At 40.9% G+C, this 13,791-nt stretch overlaps 1 protein-coding gene across 5 annotated transcripts in view; it reads left to right on the plus strand.

Moving 5' to 3' along the window:
- The window catches only part of PTBP3 (polypyrimidine tract binding protein 3), a 54,332-nt gene that overhangs the window by 19,507 nt on the left and 21,034 nt on the right, over positions 1-13,791 (plus strand). For all 5 annotated transcript variants that reach the window (XM_040089793.2, XM_040089795.2, XM_040089796.2 and 2 more), the window contains 2 exons: positions 1,596-1,760; positions 11,499-11,609. In XM_040089793.2, coding sequence (XP_039945727.1) covers positions 1,596-1,760; positions 11,499-11,609 — 276 coding nt within the window. The remainder of the gene's footprint in view (positions 1-1,595; positions 1,761-11,498; positions 11,610-13,791) is intronic.

Consider the following 13,791-nt stretch of genomic DNA (forward strand, 5'->3'; position numbering starts at 1 on the left):
GCCACTATATGATCTTGAAAATATCGTGGCAGTTGGAAAAAGTTAATGAGGACTAGAAAAAAGAAAATCCTTCTCCTGTCCTAAGGAACGACAACAAGCAAGATCAAAAGAAAGATCTTGGGAACCACTGCTTGATCAGCCTTACTTTGGTCCCTGGATAAGGAATGGAGCAACTCATTCTGGAAACTGTCTCTAGACATTCTAAGGAGAAGAAAGTGGTTAGTCATAGTCAAGTATAGGTTTTTAAAAGGACCTTATGCCTGACCAATGTGATGGCCTTTTATGGTGAGATGAGTGGATTGGTGGATGAGACAAGAGGATATTGTTTATCTCAACTTTGGCAAGACTTTCAATGTTGTTTCCAGTAGCATGCCAATAGATGAACTGATTAATGCAGTCTACTTAAGTGAACTGTGAGGTGATTTGAAAGGCTAAAATGGTTCTGATCAGTGGCATAATGCTGGGGTCCAGTCACTAGCAGAGTACTCTAGGGCTTAATACTGGATTTTGGATTCCTGGATGAATTTCAATTGACCTCCCATTTAGATACATAAGTTATATACTGTGATGTATAGATAATTTTTTTTTTTCTCTTTATGAATGTTGACAGTACTGATTTGGGCAAAAATCATTCATTTGTGCTGACACAAAAGTCACTGAAGTCTTGCAAGCTTGTCAGTCTGTTAAATACTACTTGTCTCTTTCCTCATCTAAGATTGCTGGATCAGTTTGTTATCTGCAAAACCAAATAAATAACAAGATTTTTGTTTTAAGAATGTGATTTGCATAACAGCCTCAGGAAAAGTATACATATATTTGCAAATAAGACTCCTTGGGTCTCTTTCTGAGTATTTTAAACTTGGTACATGACACTTGCTTTCTTCTATAACAGACTTTTAAAGATGAGCTGTTTGGCACTTATATTTGAGTTTTATCTATATTTTAAAGAGAATGTAGTAGAGCAGCTGAATATTGTTACTGTCCCAGTCCCTAGGCTGAGCCATGAAGTACAGGTTATTCTGCTGGGTTAAATTTTTCTGAAACCAGGTAACATGTGCTATGTGCCCTGTTTAATCTGTCTTCCAAAGAAATAGCGTAGGTGAGACATGACTTCAGGTCACAATAACGCATTTGGAAAGGAACACCTCTCTGTGGTCTTACTAATCACAGGAAGTATGAAGACCTTTTTGGGGAAAGCCCGTGAAAAACAAGTGAAGAGACTTGTGTAATCACAGAAGTCTAGTTTGAGGAGTGAGATTTGAACCTGGTTTTTGTGGTTGATGGCTTTGCTCTTAAAGAAGAGTAGGATGTGCACCTTTAAGCTTATCCCCATCAAATCTTAGTTCCTGAAGAGAATGAAATCCTAGTGAAGCTAAAAAATACTTGCAATTCTGTGAATTACACTGACTAGTTGTAAGGGAGGAGCATGGAAAGTAAGAGTTATATTTTATTTATGAATGTGGGAATCAATAATATGAAGGAAATATATATTCTTTAAGTTATGTTTTATGTCCTTTTCATGTAGAAGAACTTTGTTTCAGTATGAATAATGTATATGTAAAATAATTGTGCTTTCTGCTATGACTTAATTTCAGAGACACCAAGCTGCATTACAAGGTATGAATGCTGTGCAGCATGGAAACGTGGGTATTACAAGTGCTCCTGCTGCTGAAGGTGGGGTCCTTCCAAGTCATGGGTCTGTTCTTCGAATCATTGTTGAAAATGTTTGTTACCCCATCACTTTAGATATACTGTATCAGGTAATGAAGATTGCTTTTAAAAAGTCACAATCTGTTTCAATGTTGCTACTACAAATCCATTAGTTATTTTTTTAAGTACTTCTGGTTCCTGAATCTTCTGAGTGAGGACTGTCTCTTTAAAGTAATTTTCTGAATCCAGGCATCTAGGTTTGAAATAGTTCTACGTAAATGAAATTCAAGTAGACAGGGCTTTAGTACTCAGATTTCATGTTTTCTTACTTAGATCCATGTTTTCTTATTTAGTTCCTCACTGTGGAAGCAGCAACAAACTTGAACTGTTAATTCTGCTTAAGTTAGTGAAATATTGACTCCATAGTACTCTTTCTGCTGAGTAAGCTTTATAGTTTGCTTTATATTTAGGGTTTTATATTCACTTTTTATGCCACGGTGCAATTGATGTAATACGCAAGTTGCTTGAATAAATGTTTTTGATTGTTCATCTTTAGAATGGCATTTGACTACCTCTGAAAGCTTAGAATAATGGTAGGCTATGGTCATGAAAGACATTACTGTTAACTTCTGCTAGGTATTTGGAATATGCTATTGAAAGCTCTAAGTTTAAAACTAATAACTTTGAGACCGCTTCTTTGTGTCCAGAGGATCTGTTGATACTTTACAAAGACTGCAAAGTTTTTCATACTTGAAGCTTTTGTAATTGGTAGTAATTTATGCAGTAAAAATCATGCCCCACATACAAGTTTCTTAAATAATACAATTTAGAATAACTGGGATGATTTTGTAGGAACCTGCAGTCCTGGAAGATTCTTTTCCTGCTCTGCGAAGATCTCAAACAGTAGTTGTTTTTAGCAACACTCTGTTTTCCCTCTTACCTCTTAAAATTTTCTGTTTCTCTGTATCTCCTCACCATGATACTGATTAACAAGTGTACATATTAGTTGTCACTTGGATATAGCAATTTGCCTGACCTAAACCTTTGTATGTGTCTTTTAGTGTTGCTCACTCATTACTGAAGCTGAAAAAATACTGTCAGCTGCTTAGGATTATTATTGCATTCAGAATAACCTCAGAACAAGCTCCTGTGGTTATGGGAGCTGTACTAGTTCTAAGAATGCAACAACAAAGAGGAAATTTATATTAATTTACTTTCATTTCCTTTTAGTCTACTTCAGTGCAGCACAACTGTGTTTTCAGTATTTGAATTGCTCTCACTCTACTTTTCCAATATGTCTTGAAAATTTAGCAATATTTGAAAAGGGATCTTATTTAGAGTTTTTAATAAGGGATAATCTCCTCTAATTAAAGCAGCACTTTGTGCCCAATAGCTACAATATAACTTTTACTTTGTGTGGTAAGGCTAATGGAAGTGGGTATTTTCACTGACAAGTATAGCATCATATGGAGGCACCACTAAGCAATCTGTCATCTCATACTTGGATTGTATTTTGTGAGTTGTCTTGCTTGACAAGAAAGTAACTTTTTAAACCACAATTCACTTTAAAATATTTATTGTAAGAAGTTGAAAATTCAGTGTTATCTTAGCAGAAACAAAATTGATACATACAGTGTGTTTAGGTTTAAAATCAAACAGGAAGGGAGTTGTCTTGGTTTGGAAAGACAGGTATCTGCCAGGGAAAGCTGGAGCTTCCCTTGGAATGGAGAATGTAAATGCCCTCCCTCCAAATTATTATAATTTTGCAATTAGGAGCATTCAGGCAGAGATATTGGAATAGGAATAACAGTTCTTTACTAGGAATATTAAAAATACAGATCTAGTAGTACAAAAATACCCCAAGCGAACAAAAAAATCCTAGAAACCCTGACAGAGTCAGAATATGACCTGACACCTTGTTGGTCAGGGTCTTGGAAGCAGTGCAGATAAATCCTCCCGGAGTAACGGATGCGGTTCTTTTGGAGTAGAGATGATCCTGTAGAAAGGGTCCACTGGTGGCAAGATGGGTCCAGTTTTCCTCTGGAATCCAGTGGAAAACAGGCTGTCCTGTTGTGCTGAATTTCACGTTTTACACAGGCAGAAGTGCTTGGCTCTTCCCACTGGGTGGAGCATCACACAATGGGATGATGTTATTAGTCATGTGGTGAGCCTTTATGGCCCATCAACAGAAGATATCCCCCTGGAGGGAGGATGGGTTGTGGAAGAGATATGGAACATTGCTCCACCTGGTTTTAACAACTGACGTATTAACAGAAGGCACCTGCCCCATCCCCCCTGGAGTTATGAGGAATGGGTTATACAAGAGATAAAGGAAAAGAAAACTTCCTCAACCAGTTTCAACAGATGGAAAATAGAATACACAGTTTTGGTTACATATTGCAGCCCAAGACAGGAATACATTAAATTTCATTACCTCAAAAGGGTCTATTAAGTTTTCTGGATAAACATGGAAAAGCATATATTAAGAAGCTGGTTTTAGGCATTTCTTAAGAGGAAGTGCTTGATGAGCAGGAACTCAAAGACTAATTCTAAATTGCTGTGAGAAGGTTTCTGTTCTGTTTTCCATGACTATATGATGACTGCAGCATTAAAATCTTGTTTCTGAGAGTTGGAAAAACTGGGTCCAAAGGGTTGGGTCATTAGTCTTGTATCATTGATTCTTAGGCCTAAGAGGCTGGCAAGAGATGCTTATGCTTATACTTACCTATGGCCTTTTGAAATTCCCGGGGCTCTGAGCCCAGATGTTCAGAGCCTTTTGAGTGTCCTCAGGACTCAGCCCTGTGGTAACTTAATGGAGAGAGAGACAGCTTTGATCCAGTTGTCCAAAAAGCAATTTTAATAATACAAAAACAACAAACAATAAGATATCCACTGTATTGGGCGAACTGGACCAAGGCAGTAACAAGGGGCTAAAGGCAGGGTCTAGGGTCTGACAGGAGTACTTATATACCCTGATGTGGGTGGGAAGTTAAGGTGGGGTCTGAGAGAAGAGTCCAGTGGGGGAGAATAATTAAGAATATTAAAATTCCTGCAGCAAAAATTAAGCTATGATAACACAGAGAATGAGGAACCTTCTAGTAACATTTGCATATTTAAACATGTGAATAAGCTTCTTGCTTTTGGCATTTTGAATGGGGTTTCCCAAGGCATTTTTCCAGGGTTCTCTTCTTCCCTGGGGAAATCACCACTACATTTCCCCCTTCTTGTTTTTCTAAAGAGAAATTGTTTTTTCTAAGGTTTTGTACATGAGTTTAAACGAACAAGAGGAAACAATTATTGTAACTACTAAGAACATTAACAGTCCAGTTTTAGCTGTGGAGAGTACATATGAGGATAGGTTCCAGCCCTAAAAAGTTAATTGAACCAGTCTTTGTTGTCCATTTTGATTTTTTTAAGTCTTTCTTATAGTACTTTAATTTTTAAGGAACATTTTCCTGTGGTCTTTAGGCCAGAAGATGCAGCATATTTGGTGACTGTGACTTGGCATTAATTTAACTTGGGTTGTTGCTTCATTTACTTTTGCTGCTTTTTGTTGGTAATATAGAACTCACATTTACAGGTTAGATTATTTCAAGACTCACATGAGATGTTATTTGGGTAAATGTAAGCAGGACACATACAAGGAATTTGTTTTGACATATTTAAGGGGTAAAAGATATAGGTAAGAAAGTAAGTTTAGCGTAGTGATTAATATAACACTTAATTGAAACTTTTTCTTTCATTTCTTTGCTCTCTACCCAGTGCCTTTTATTCTTAGTAAACCACTTGTATTATTTTTCAGTATTTCTCTCACTATCTCCTCTTTTCTTTTTCCTCTCTTTTATACTATCACTCCTTGTCTTATTATCAAATACCTTACATGCACTTTCTTCACTGGCTTTTTCATTCTTACTAAATGTCACCTTTTCTGTTAATGAAAATTTGTAGCTTAACATATGAGGCAGAAAAGAAAGACACTTTATTATTAAGAACAGAAAAGTAAAACTTAATCATTTGTTAAAAGAGTTTTTAAACAAATGAAAAACTAGACATACCTTCATCAGACTTACTACACCTTCATACTCATCCCCCTTATTACTTAATTGTCTGTAGGGGTGAGAAATATTTATCGTGTCACTAATCCGATAAACTTAATCTTTCTAGCTATTGGTGTGTTCCCTTAAATTTTTTACTATCATGTCCAGGAGCTATCAAAGGTACAGTGTTACTGGGTGGCCTGCTGCAAGCTATTTACTTAAACCTTACAAGTTACAACTTGAACATTATAAACAAACCAACTTAAAAACTATCAGAGGGGTAGCATTTCCTTTTGCTAGTAAATGAATGTCCTTTAAAGGACATGTCTAGCTCTCGAGGTCTAGGTGAAGTTACAGGTGAGTTGTCATTCCAAAGGTCTCGGATTTCCATCCAGCTGGTGCAGACGGTTGTTATCTGTTGAATACTGGCATCTGTGGAAATACATGCATTTCTGTGCTCCCAAGGGACAAAGTCCCATACCAATACCTTAGGTTTAGGTAACTGGACATCACTAGAAGACTATAATACAAAAATTATTTAAGATGACAGGGTTTTGAGGGTTTTGCAATATTGTAAAGGTGAACAGGGCTTTGGCTACCCCAGTCCGTGTGGTTTCTCCATACATCTCTGGTTTTCAAAGGCATGTTTTATGCGTTGTCCTGGTTTAGGGCAAATTTGGGAGCAAACCCCTGAATAGGGTTTCTCTGGGGAGCAAGCCCAAATGGTCCCTTTCCCCAACTGATCTGTGAAAGAGCTTCCTCATAGAAACATGGAAAGAACTGTTTATTTAACAAAGTGCCCGCAAGCACAAAGAATGAATAATATGAAACAATAAAACCTTTCGTTGCTCTGAAGTGAGATGGTAAATTCGGAAAGTCCTTGCCCTGGGTAGCTCAGCTCTCTCAGTCTCTTATCAGTTCAGAGGTCCAGGCCCCAGTGGGTCACAGGTGAGAGCTCCCCGGTGTTCCTCTGGATTTTTCAGTCCAGAGCAGGTTTAAACAGTCCCAAGAAAAAGGGGGGAAAAAAACCAGTCCAGGGAACTTCTCTGCCTCAGCTAGCTAAAACTAACTAAAAGCAAAAAGATCTCTGTCCCACAGTCTGTCTGAGCCTAGGCTGAATGCACACACCAGAGAAGGAATGTGTAGGAGTCAGGCAGTTTTTCTCAAAACAAACTCGGTGCTTCTTCTTTCCCCGCTTCACTCTCAAAAGTGAAAGTCTTAAAGGCACAGAACTCAATATACAGCACGAACAGAATGGATGACTGGGGATACCAAGCATCATAAAGTCACCCTAGGTCACCTGTGTTAGCATGTCTGGTTGTCATGAGTTGGTGATGGCAGCTTACAGTTTTGTAAATAGGTTGTGCTGCTGAGATTAATATGTGTGACTTCAGAGTAAAATTTGCTACTTTGCCTCATTGATAAAAATTGAGTCGGTTATGGTATCTTCATTTCACTAATTAGATGGTATCTTCATTTCACTAATTAGATGGTTTTATCTTAAGGCAGATAATTTGTTTGTTGTAGTAGCTAAATAGGTTGTCAGTACTCAGTTGTTTACCGTTTTAACAGCTATAACATGAAAATAATTTATCCTGTTAAATATAGAAGGGTGTTTAGCATAATACGTACTTATCTTATTACGAACAGAAAAGACAATACATCTAATCAAAATAATAAGCATTACTAAACAAAAATGCTTATAACTGCTTAAGTGCTTAGGACAGAAACACCTGGGTTTGACGGCATTTTTTCTTGCCAGCCAGGGCCATGGCTTGGCCAGAGCCAAGGTTCTGGTCAAGAGGGTTTCCCTAATATATCTTAAAAAAACCCTTTTATTAATCTTTACTGAAAAAAGTTCCCTAACATAAACAACTTATGAATAATCAAAGGAATACACACAAGTAACATCAAATAGTATCTTATGGCTGGATCCTTGTCTGTGCCAGGCATAGAGTTTGAAGGTTAGTAAAAATAAACACTTAAGAGACAAGATTTTGATTTTAATTTTGTTATATGTTACTTACTTTTGCAAATGTTTAACAGCATCCCTCTCTGAAAACTAGCTGACATGATCTCACATCAGTTCCAGAAAAGGCACCTTTAAAAACCTTTAGCTTAATTTTAAGTGGGTAAATATGAAAACTAGTTAGCAGAATTAAACACTAGAATCTAGCCAAATGCTGTAGCATGACCTCACATCTAACAAAGCAGACTTTCATTAGGAAAATTTCAGTCATAACAAAACTAACAAATGTATAGAGGTGCGGCTTGTATTTGGCTACCATTTTTTTTTTCTTTTAGCGCCGCTGCGGGGTGGATGCGGCAGAGTCACTACAGTGCGGGCAGGAGGAGCCACCACCGCCGCATGTGCGGGATCGGCTGGGGCTGCCACCAGTACCGCGCACGGCCCGTTCCTGCCGCTGCTGCCCAGGGCGGGCAGCCACAGGGAGGGATGTCCTCTGGCCCCTCCACCGCAGCCGGGAGAGGGCCGGGTGGCTGGAGCCGCTGTCACCTGGTGCTGCGACATAGGCGGGGTGCCACGTTGTGTCTGGGGCAGCACAGACCGCTGAAAGCAGCGGAGCCACCAGCCAGGAGTGACATTCGGAGCAGCACATAGCACACAGGAGATGGGAGTGGGGCTTCTGGTTACAACCCCGAGAGAATGGTCCTCTCTGCCTTCTCCACCACAGAGGGCCAGCAGCACAGTCAGCACACATTGCATGTTATCAGGTGTCAGGATATGTGAGGAAAAGGTGGCTGGCACCAAGCTGGAAAAGTACACAGTGAGTCTTGTGCTTCCACATGGCTTCATTAGATTCTGGCTCTTCCAGGTAGTGGGTATGCTGCGAAGGAGTGCAGACGGGGTCTGTGACGGGGTTGCAGCGGCAGTCCAGTCGCAATGGCCATGTAGGGGGTACGTGGGATCAGGTGACGCCACTCGGGCTTCCCGTGGTGTGGGCAATGACGCTTTTGAAGCGACCAACTGTGGTTTGCCTCTGCCCTGCTCCTGATGCTGCCCGCGGCGGGGCGGGCAGGGACCACAGCGAGCTGAGGCCACCCAGGGAGCGGCCCGCCGCCCTGGGGAAAGGCGGCTAGGGTGTGTGGTGTTAGGTCAGAGGGCTGAGGAAAACGCAGGGGAACTGGTGGGATGGAGCTGGGGGAGGGGAGGGTGTCCAGAATGGGTTGCATGCTGCCGTTGTGGGACCCCAGGTGGAGAGTTTGGTGCCAACAGGCACGGGACAGTGGGGTCACCAGATGAGCCACATTTCTCCCCAGGCCCCCACGGGCACAGGCATCTGCCATTTCAGCCCTGTGCCTGTATGCTGGAGTGTCCAATGGAAAAACTCTTAAGGAGAAGTGGGGATTGGCATTTCCAGGTTCTTCCAAGTCACTGGGGTTTGGTTTGTTTTGGGGTTTTTTTTTGTCTCTGAATAAATTTTTCTTCCCCCAGTTAGCAAACTTCAACTCAAAAACCTTGTTAATTGCTCTCTCTTGACTACAGACATCTGTACTGCATTGTTAGACTGGTGTTGCCCTTCTCTTATCTTCCCCTGAGTCTACCTTCTTCCAAAGGTCGTTGCTAGAGCAGCCTCCTCCTGGCTCTCTCGCCTGAAAGAGTTCCTCCTCGACCCACTGCTGGCACACTCACAAGAAGAGTTCCTATGCTCAGCTCCTGGAGAAAGGGCCTGGAAGGTACCCTGGATACCAGGAGTCCCTGTTCAGGTGCCAGATGAAACTCCCAGGGCTCTGAGCCCAGATGTTCAGAGCCTTTTGAGTGTCCTCAGGACTCAGCCCTGTGGTAACTTAATGGAGAGAGAGACAGCTTTGATCCAGTTGTCCAAAAAGCAATTTTAATAATACAAAAACAACAAACAATAAGATATCCACTGTATTGGAGCGAACTGGACCAAGGGCAGTAACAAGGGGCTAAAGGCAGGGTCTAGGGTCTGACAGGAGTACTTATATACCCTGATGTGGGTGGGAAGTTAAGGTGGGGTCTGAGAGAAGAGTCCAGTGGGGGAGAATAATTAAGAATATTAAAATTCCTGCAGCAAAAATTAAGCTATGATAACACAGAGAATGAGGAACCTTCTAGTAACATTTGCATATTTAAACATGTGAATAAGCTTCTTGCTTTTGGCATTTTGAGTGGGGTTTCCCAAGGCATTTTTCCAGGGTTCTCTTCTTCTCTAGGGAAATCACCTCTACAGCCTTTTCTTCCACTACAGGTTTAATATTTTCCAGGGGTTTCTGTTTTCCTGGCTTTGCATTGATTCTAACAGTTTGTTTAAAAACTATTTGTATTTCTTAAACTCACCTTTCCTCTTTGACTGTTAATCTGGACTTTTTTTCCCTCAACTTGCATGATATGTCCTAGCTTTAATTTTCAGGACATTAATAATGTCCTCACTCTTTGTGGCTTTGCATTTGTATAAACACCTTCATATAATACACACTCTCATTTTGAATGCATATATATTTAAATTCAGCCTTTAAAAGTATTTCTGCAATGCTTATGTTTGTAATAAATATCTTTTGATTATAAAGTGTAGGGGTAGGTTCAAATATAGGTCTTTGTCTTGCTTCTTTCCTCTTTGTTTTCTAGTTTAGGCGGTGGGTCTTAATTAGCACCTCACCTGTTTAAATTGTATTTTTGTTCAACAGATCTGCACAATTTGTCTGATGTACAGAACATAAAGGTGGATACTTTGAAATGCAGTTAGCAGTTTCCATCTCAACTGACTTTCAGTAACAAGGAATAATATTGATAGAAATAGACATATCCATCAGATCAACAGGTGGCTCCGTGGTGTAGTTGAATAAATTTTGGGGTTTTTGACCATGGGATAATCTCTTCAACACCCATTCCACTGATAACTGATGTGATGCACCTTTCTCAGAGGGGAACAACAGTTCTGGTGTAAGAGCTAGTGGGGTATGTTGACAGAGCTTTAAACTAGCTTTGAACAGGGAAGGGGAACGTGTATGAGCTAGAGAACAAGAGACTGGAGAGCAGCACTGTGGAAAGGGACTTGCACATCCTGGTCAATGCCAACTTGAATATGAGTCAGCAGTGTACAAGGTCTGGAGAGAAGGCCTTATCGGAAGTGGCTGAGGACACTTGGTCTGTTCAACCTAGGGGAGACTGAAGGGAGACCTCAGTGCAGTTACAGCTTCCTCAGAGGGAAAGTGGGAGGAGCAGGTACTCTTCACTGTTATGACCAGTGATAAGACTTGAGGAAATGTCATGAAGCTGAGTTGGGGGATGAGGGTGTTGGGCTCTGGAACAGGCTTTCCAGAGAAGTGATCACAGCACCAAGCCTGACAGAATTCCAGAAGCCTTTGGACAATGCTCTCAGGCACATGGTGTGACCCTTGGGGTGTCCTGTCCAGAGCTGGGAACTGGACTTGGTTGATGATCCAACTCAACATGTTGAGTGATGCTATGAGAATCACACTGTGATTCTCATAGCATGTGAAGTCCATTTCTCAAGCCTCAACTCTGATTCATTATCCACAATTTATCTGCAGACGCTGGACAAATACCTGTTTGGACTGTCCTTCCTTGTTCTTATTTGATTAGATGTTGCTAATTCTTTAAGGAAATTTTATCCTTCTTTCCCATCTTTTGTAGCCTTTCTTTAATTGTTTTTTTTAAACTGAAACAAAATTCTGAGTTCACACAATTTTTGTTCAGCTCTCACAACAGAAATATTTTTCAGAAATTTGTTTGGAATATTATATGCCAGTTTTTAGTATGCATAAATTATTCACTGCTTCTTAAAGCCCATGTTTTTTCCCTAACAGATTTTCTCTAAATTTGGCTTTGTTGTGAAGATTATCATGTTCCATAAGAACAATCAGTTTCAAGCTCTGCTCCAGTATGCCGATGCAACGAATGCATATTATGCCAAAATGGTAAGTATAGTGTATTCAGCTTGATTTTGTTTGTTTGTTGAAGGTTTTCCCTGCTTAGGGACAGGGGTACCATTAAGAATATTTAGACTGTTAACTTTGTGATTTCTTACCATTCTAACATCTTGTTGCACGTGAATAACTTCGACATCTCTCTTTAGTGAAGAGGACAGCACTGTATCATCAACTGCAAATAAATGTATAGCATATACTCCAGGACCTGCATGAGTCTATCAAAACAAAAATCATTGATAATATTCCCTCTCAGTCTTCTCAAGGCTGAACAGGCCCAGCTCCCTCAGCTTTTATTAGTGAAAGAGGTGCTCCACTTGCTTAATCATCTTTGTAGGTCTACACTAGACCCTTTCCAACAGCTCCATGTCTCTTTTGGGCTGAGGAGTCCACAACTGAGCACAGCACTCCAAACGTGGCCTCACCAGTGCTGAGTAGAGAGGGGCAGAATCACCTTGCTTGACCTGCTGGCAATGCTCTTTATAATGCACCCCAGGATGCCGTGGCATTCCCCACAAAGACAGATTTCTGGCCCACAGGCATCTCATGGTCCACCAGGACCCCCAGCTCCTCTGTGGAGCTGCTTTCCAGCAGATCAGACCCCCAGTCTCTTCTCTGCATTAGCCTTTGCTGGATTTCAGAAGGTTCCTCTCTGCCCATCTCTCCAGCCTGCTGAGGTCCTTCTGAAGGGCTGCACAGCCCTCTGGGCTATCGGCCGCTCCTCCCAGCTTTGTGTTGTCAGTGACATTGCTGAGGAGGCCTCTGCCCTTCATCTTTAGTCCTCATATAACGGGAACAGGAGGTAATAAATAGGCAGATGTTTAGAAAAACCTTAGCAATCTTTTAATGATGCCTGTGATTCAAGTCCTAGAGAGGCAGATTGGAAGCCTTTTTATACCAATGGTCAGGTCAGCAGATGGGTGCCTTTGTTCGCTGCAGCAGGACGTCACCCACAACAATTATGCACCACTTCTGGATGTTCTTGGGCACAGGATCTGTCTGCTCTGTTGTTTCACTTGAAGTCATGCCCACATCTGGAGACTTAAATTGGAAAAGACCCTTAAGGTCATTGAGTCCAATGATAAGCCTAATTCTGCCAAGTTCCCTTCTAAACCATGTCGTGAAGCACAATATCTGCACATCTTTTAAATACCTCCAGGAATGGTGACTCCACCACTTGCCTGTTCCAATGCCTGATAACCCTTTTGATGAAGAAATTTTTCATAATATCCAGTCTAAATTCCTCTTACAGAACTTGATCCCATTTCCTCTTGTCATGTCACTTGTTACCTGGGAGGAGAGGCCAACCCCTACAGTTTCCTTTCAGGCAATTGTAGAGAACAGTAAGGTCTCTCCTGAGCCTCCTTTTCTTCAGGGCAGACAACCCCATCTCCCTCCAGCACTCCTTACTGACTTGTGCTTCAGATCCTTCATTAGAGTCCCTCACGTAAGGGTCAGTTCATGCAGTTAAAATTTCCAAATTAGTATTCCTATTTACCATCTGATACTGTGTGTTGAGTGGGAGAGAAGTAAGATTAGAAATGTAGTAAGTCAAGTCGTGCTTAAAGCTATATTTAGTCCAGTTGGCACAAAGTGATGTAGTACTAACTAGTGGACTACACTAGAACTCTACCAGGATATTTAGGTAAGGATAGTGGCAGCGTAATTGTCTACTTGGTGTTTAAAAAGAGGGCTTAATACCAGAAGGTGAATTACTGTTTGGATACAAATGCAAACTGTATAATGGTGGAATAGTTTGGATTGGAAGCAACCTTTAAAGGCCATCCTGTCCAATTCCCTGGAGTGAGTAGGGTCACCTTCAACTAGATCAGGTTGCTCAGAACCCTGTCCAATGGACATCAGCCTCCTCTAAGGGCAACTTGTCCCAATGTTTCATTACATTCCTTGTAAAAAACTTCTTCCATATAGCTAATCCAAATCAACCCTCCCAGTTTAAAACCATTACCCCTTATCCTATACCAACCTGCCCTACTGAAAGATCTGTCTTGATCTTTCTTACAAGCTGCCTTCAATTACTGAAAGGCTGCATGTAGTGGTTTCACATTTGCCAATTTCTGTTTCTCAAATTAATGCAGTGGTTTGAGTGTCTGCTAGAATTATTTGCTCTTTTTCTGCTGTGAGATAGGATTAAGAGAGAAACAAAGCAGGCCCA

This window comes from Hirundo rustica, chromosome Z, assembly GCF_015227805.2.
Source record: "Hirundo rustica isolate bHirRus1 chromosome Z, bHirRus1.pri.v3, whole genome shotgun sequence".
In the NCBI taxonomy this organism is placed as follows: domain Eukaryota; kingdom Metazoa; phylum Chordata; class Aves; order Passeriformes; family Hirundinidae; genus Hirundo; species Hirundo rustica.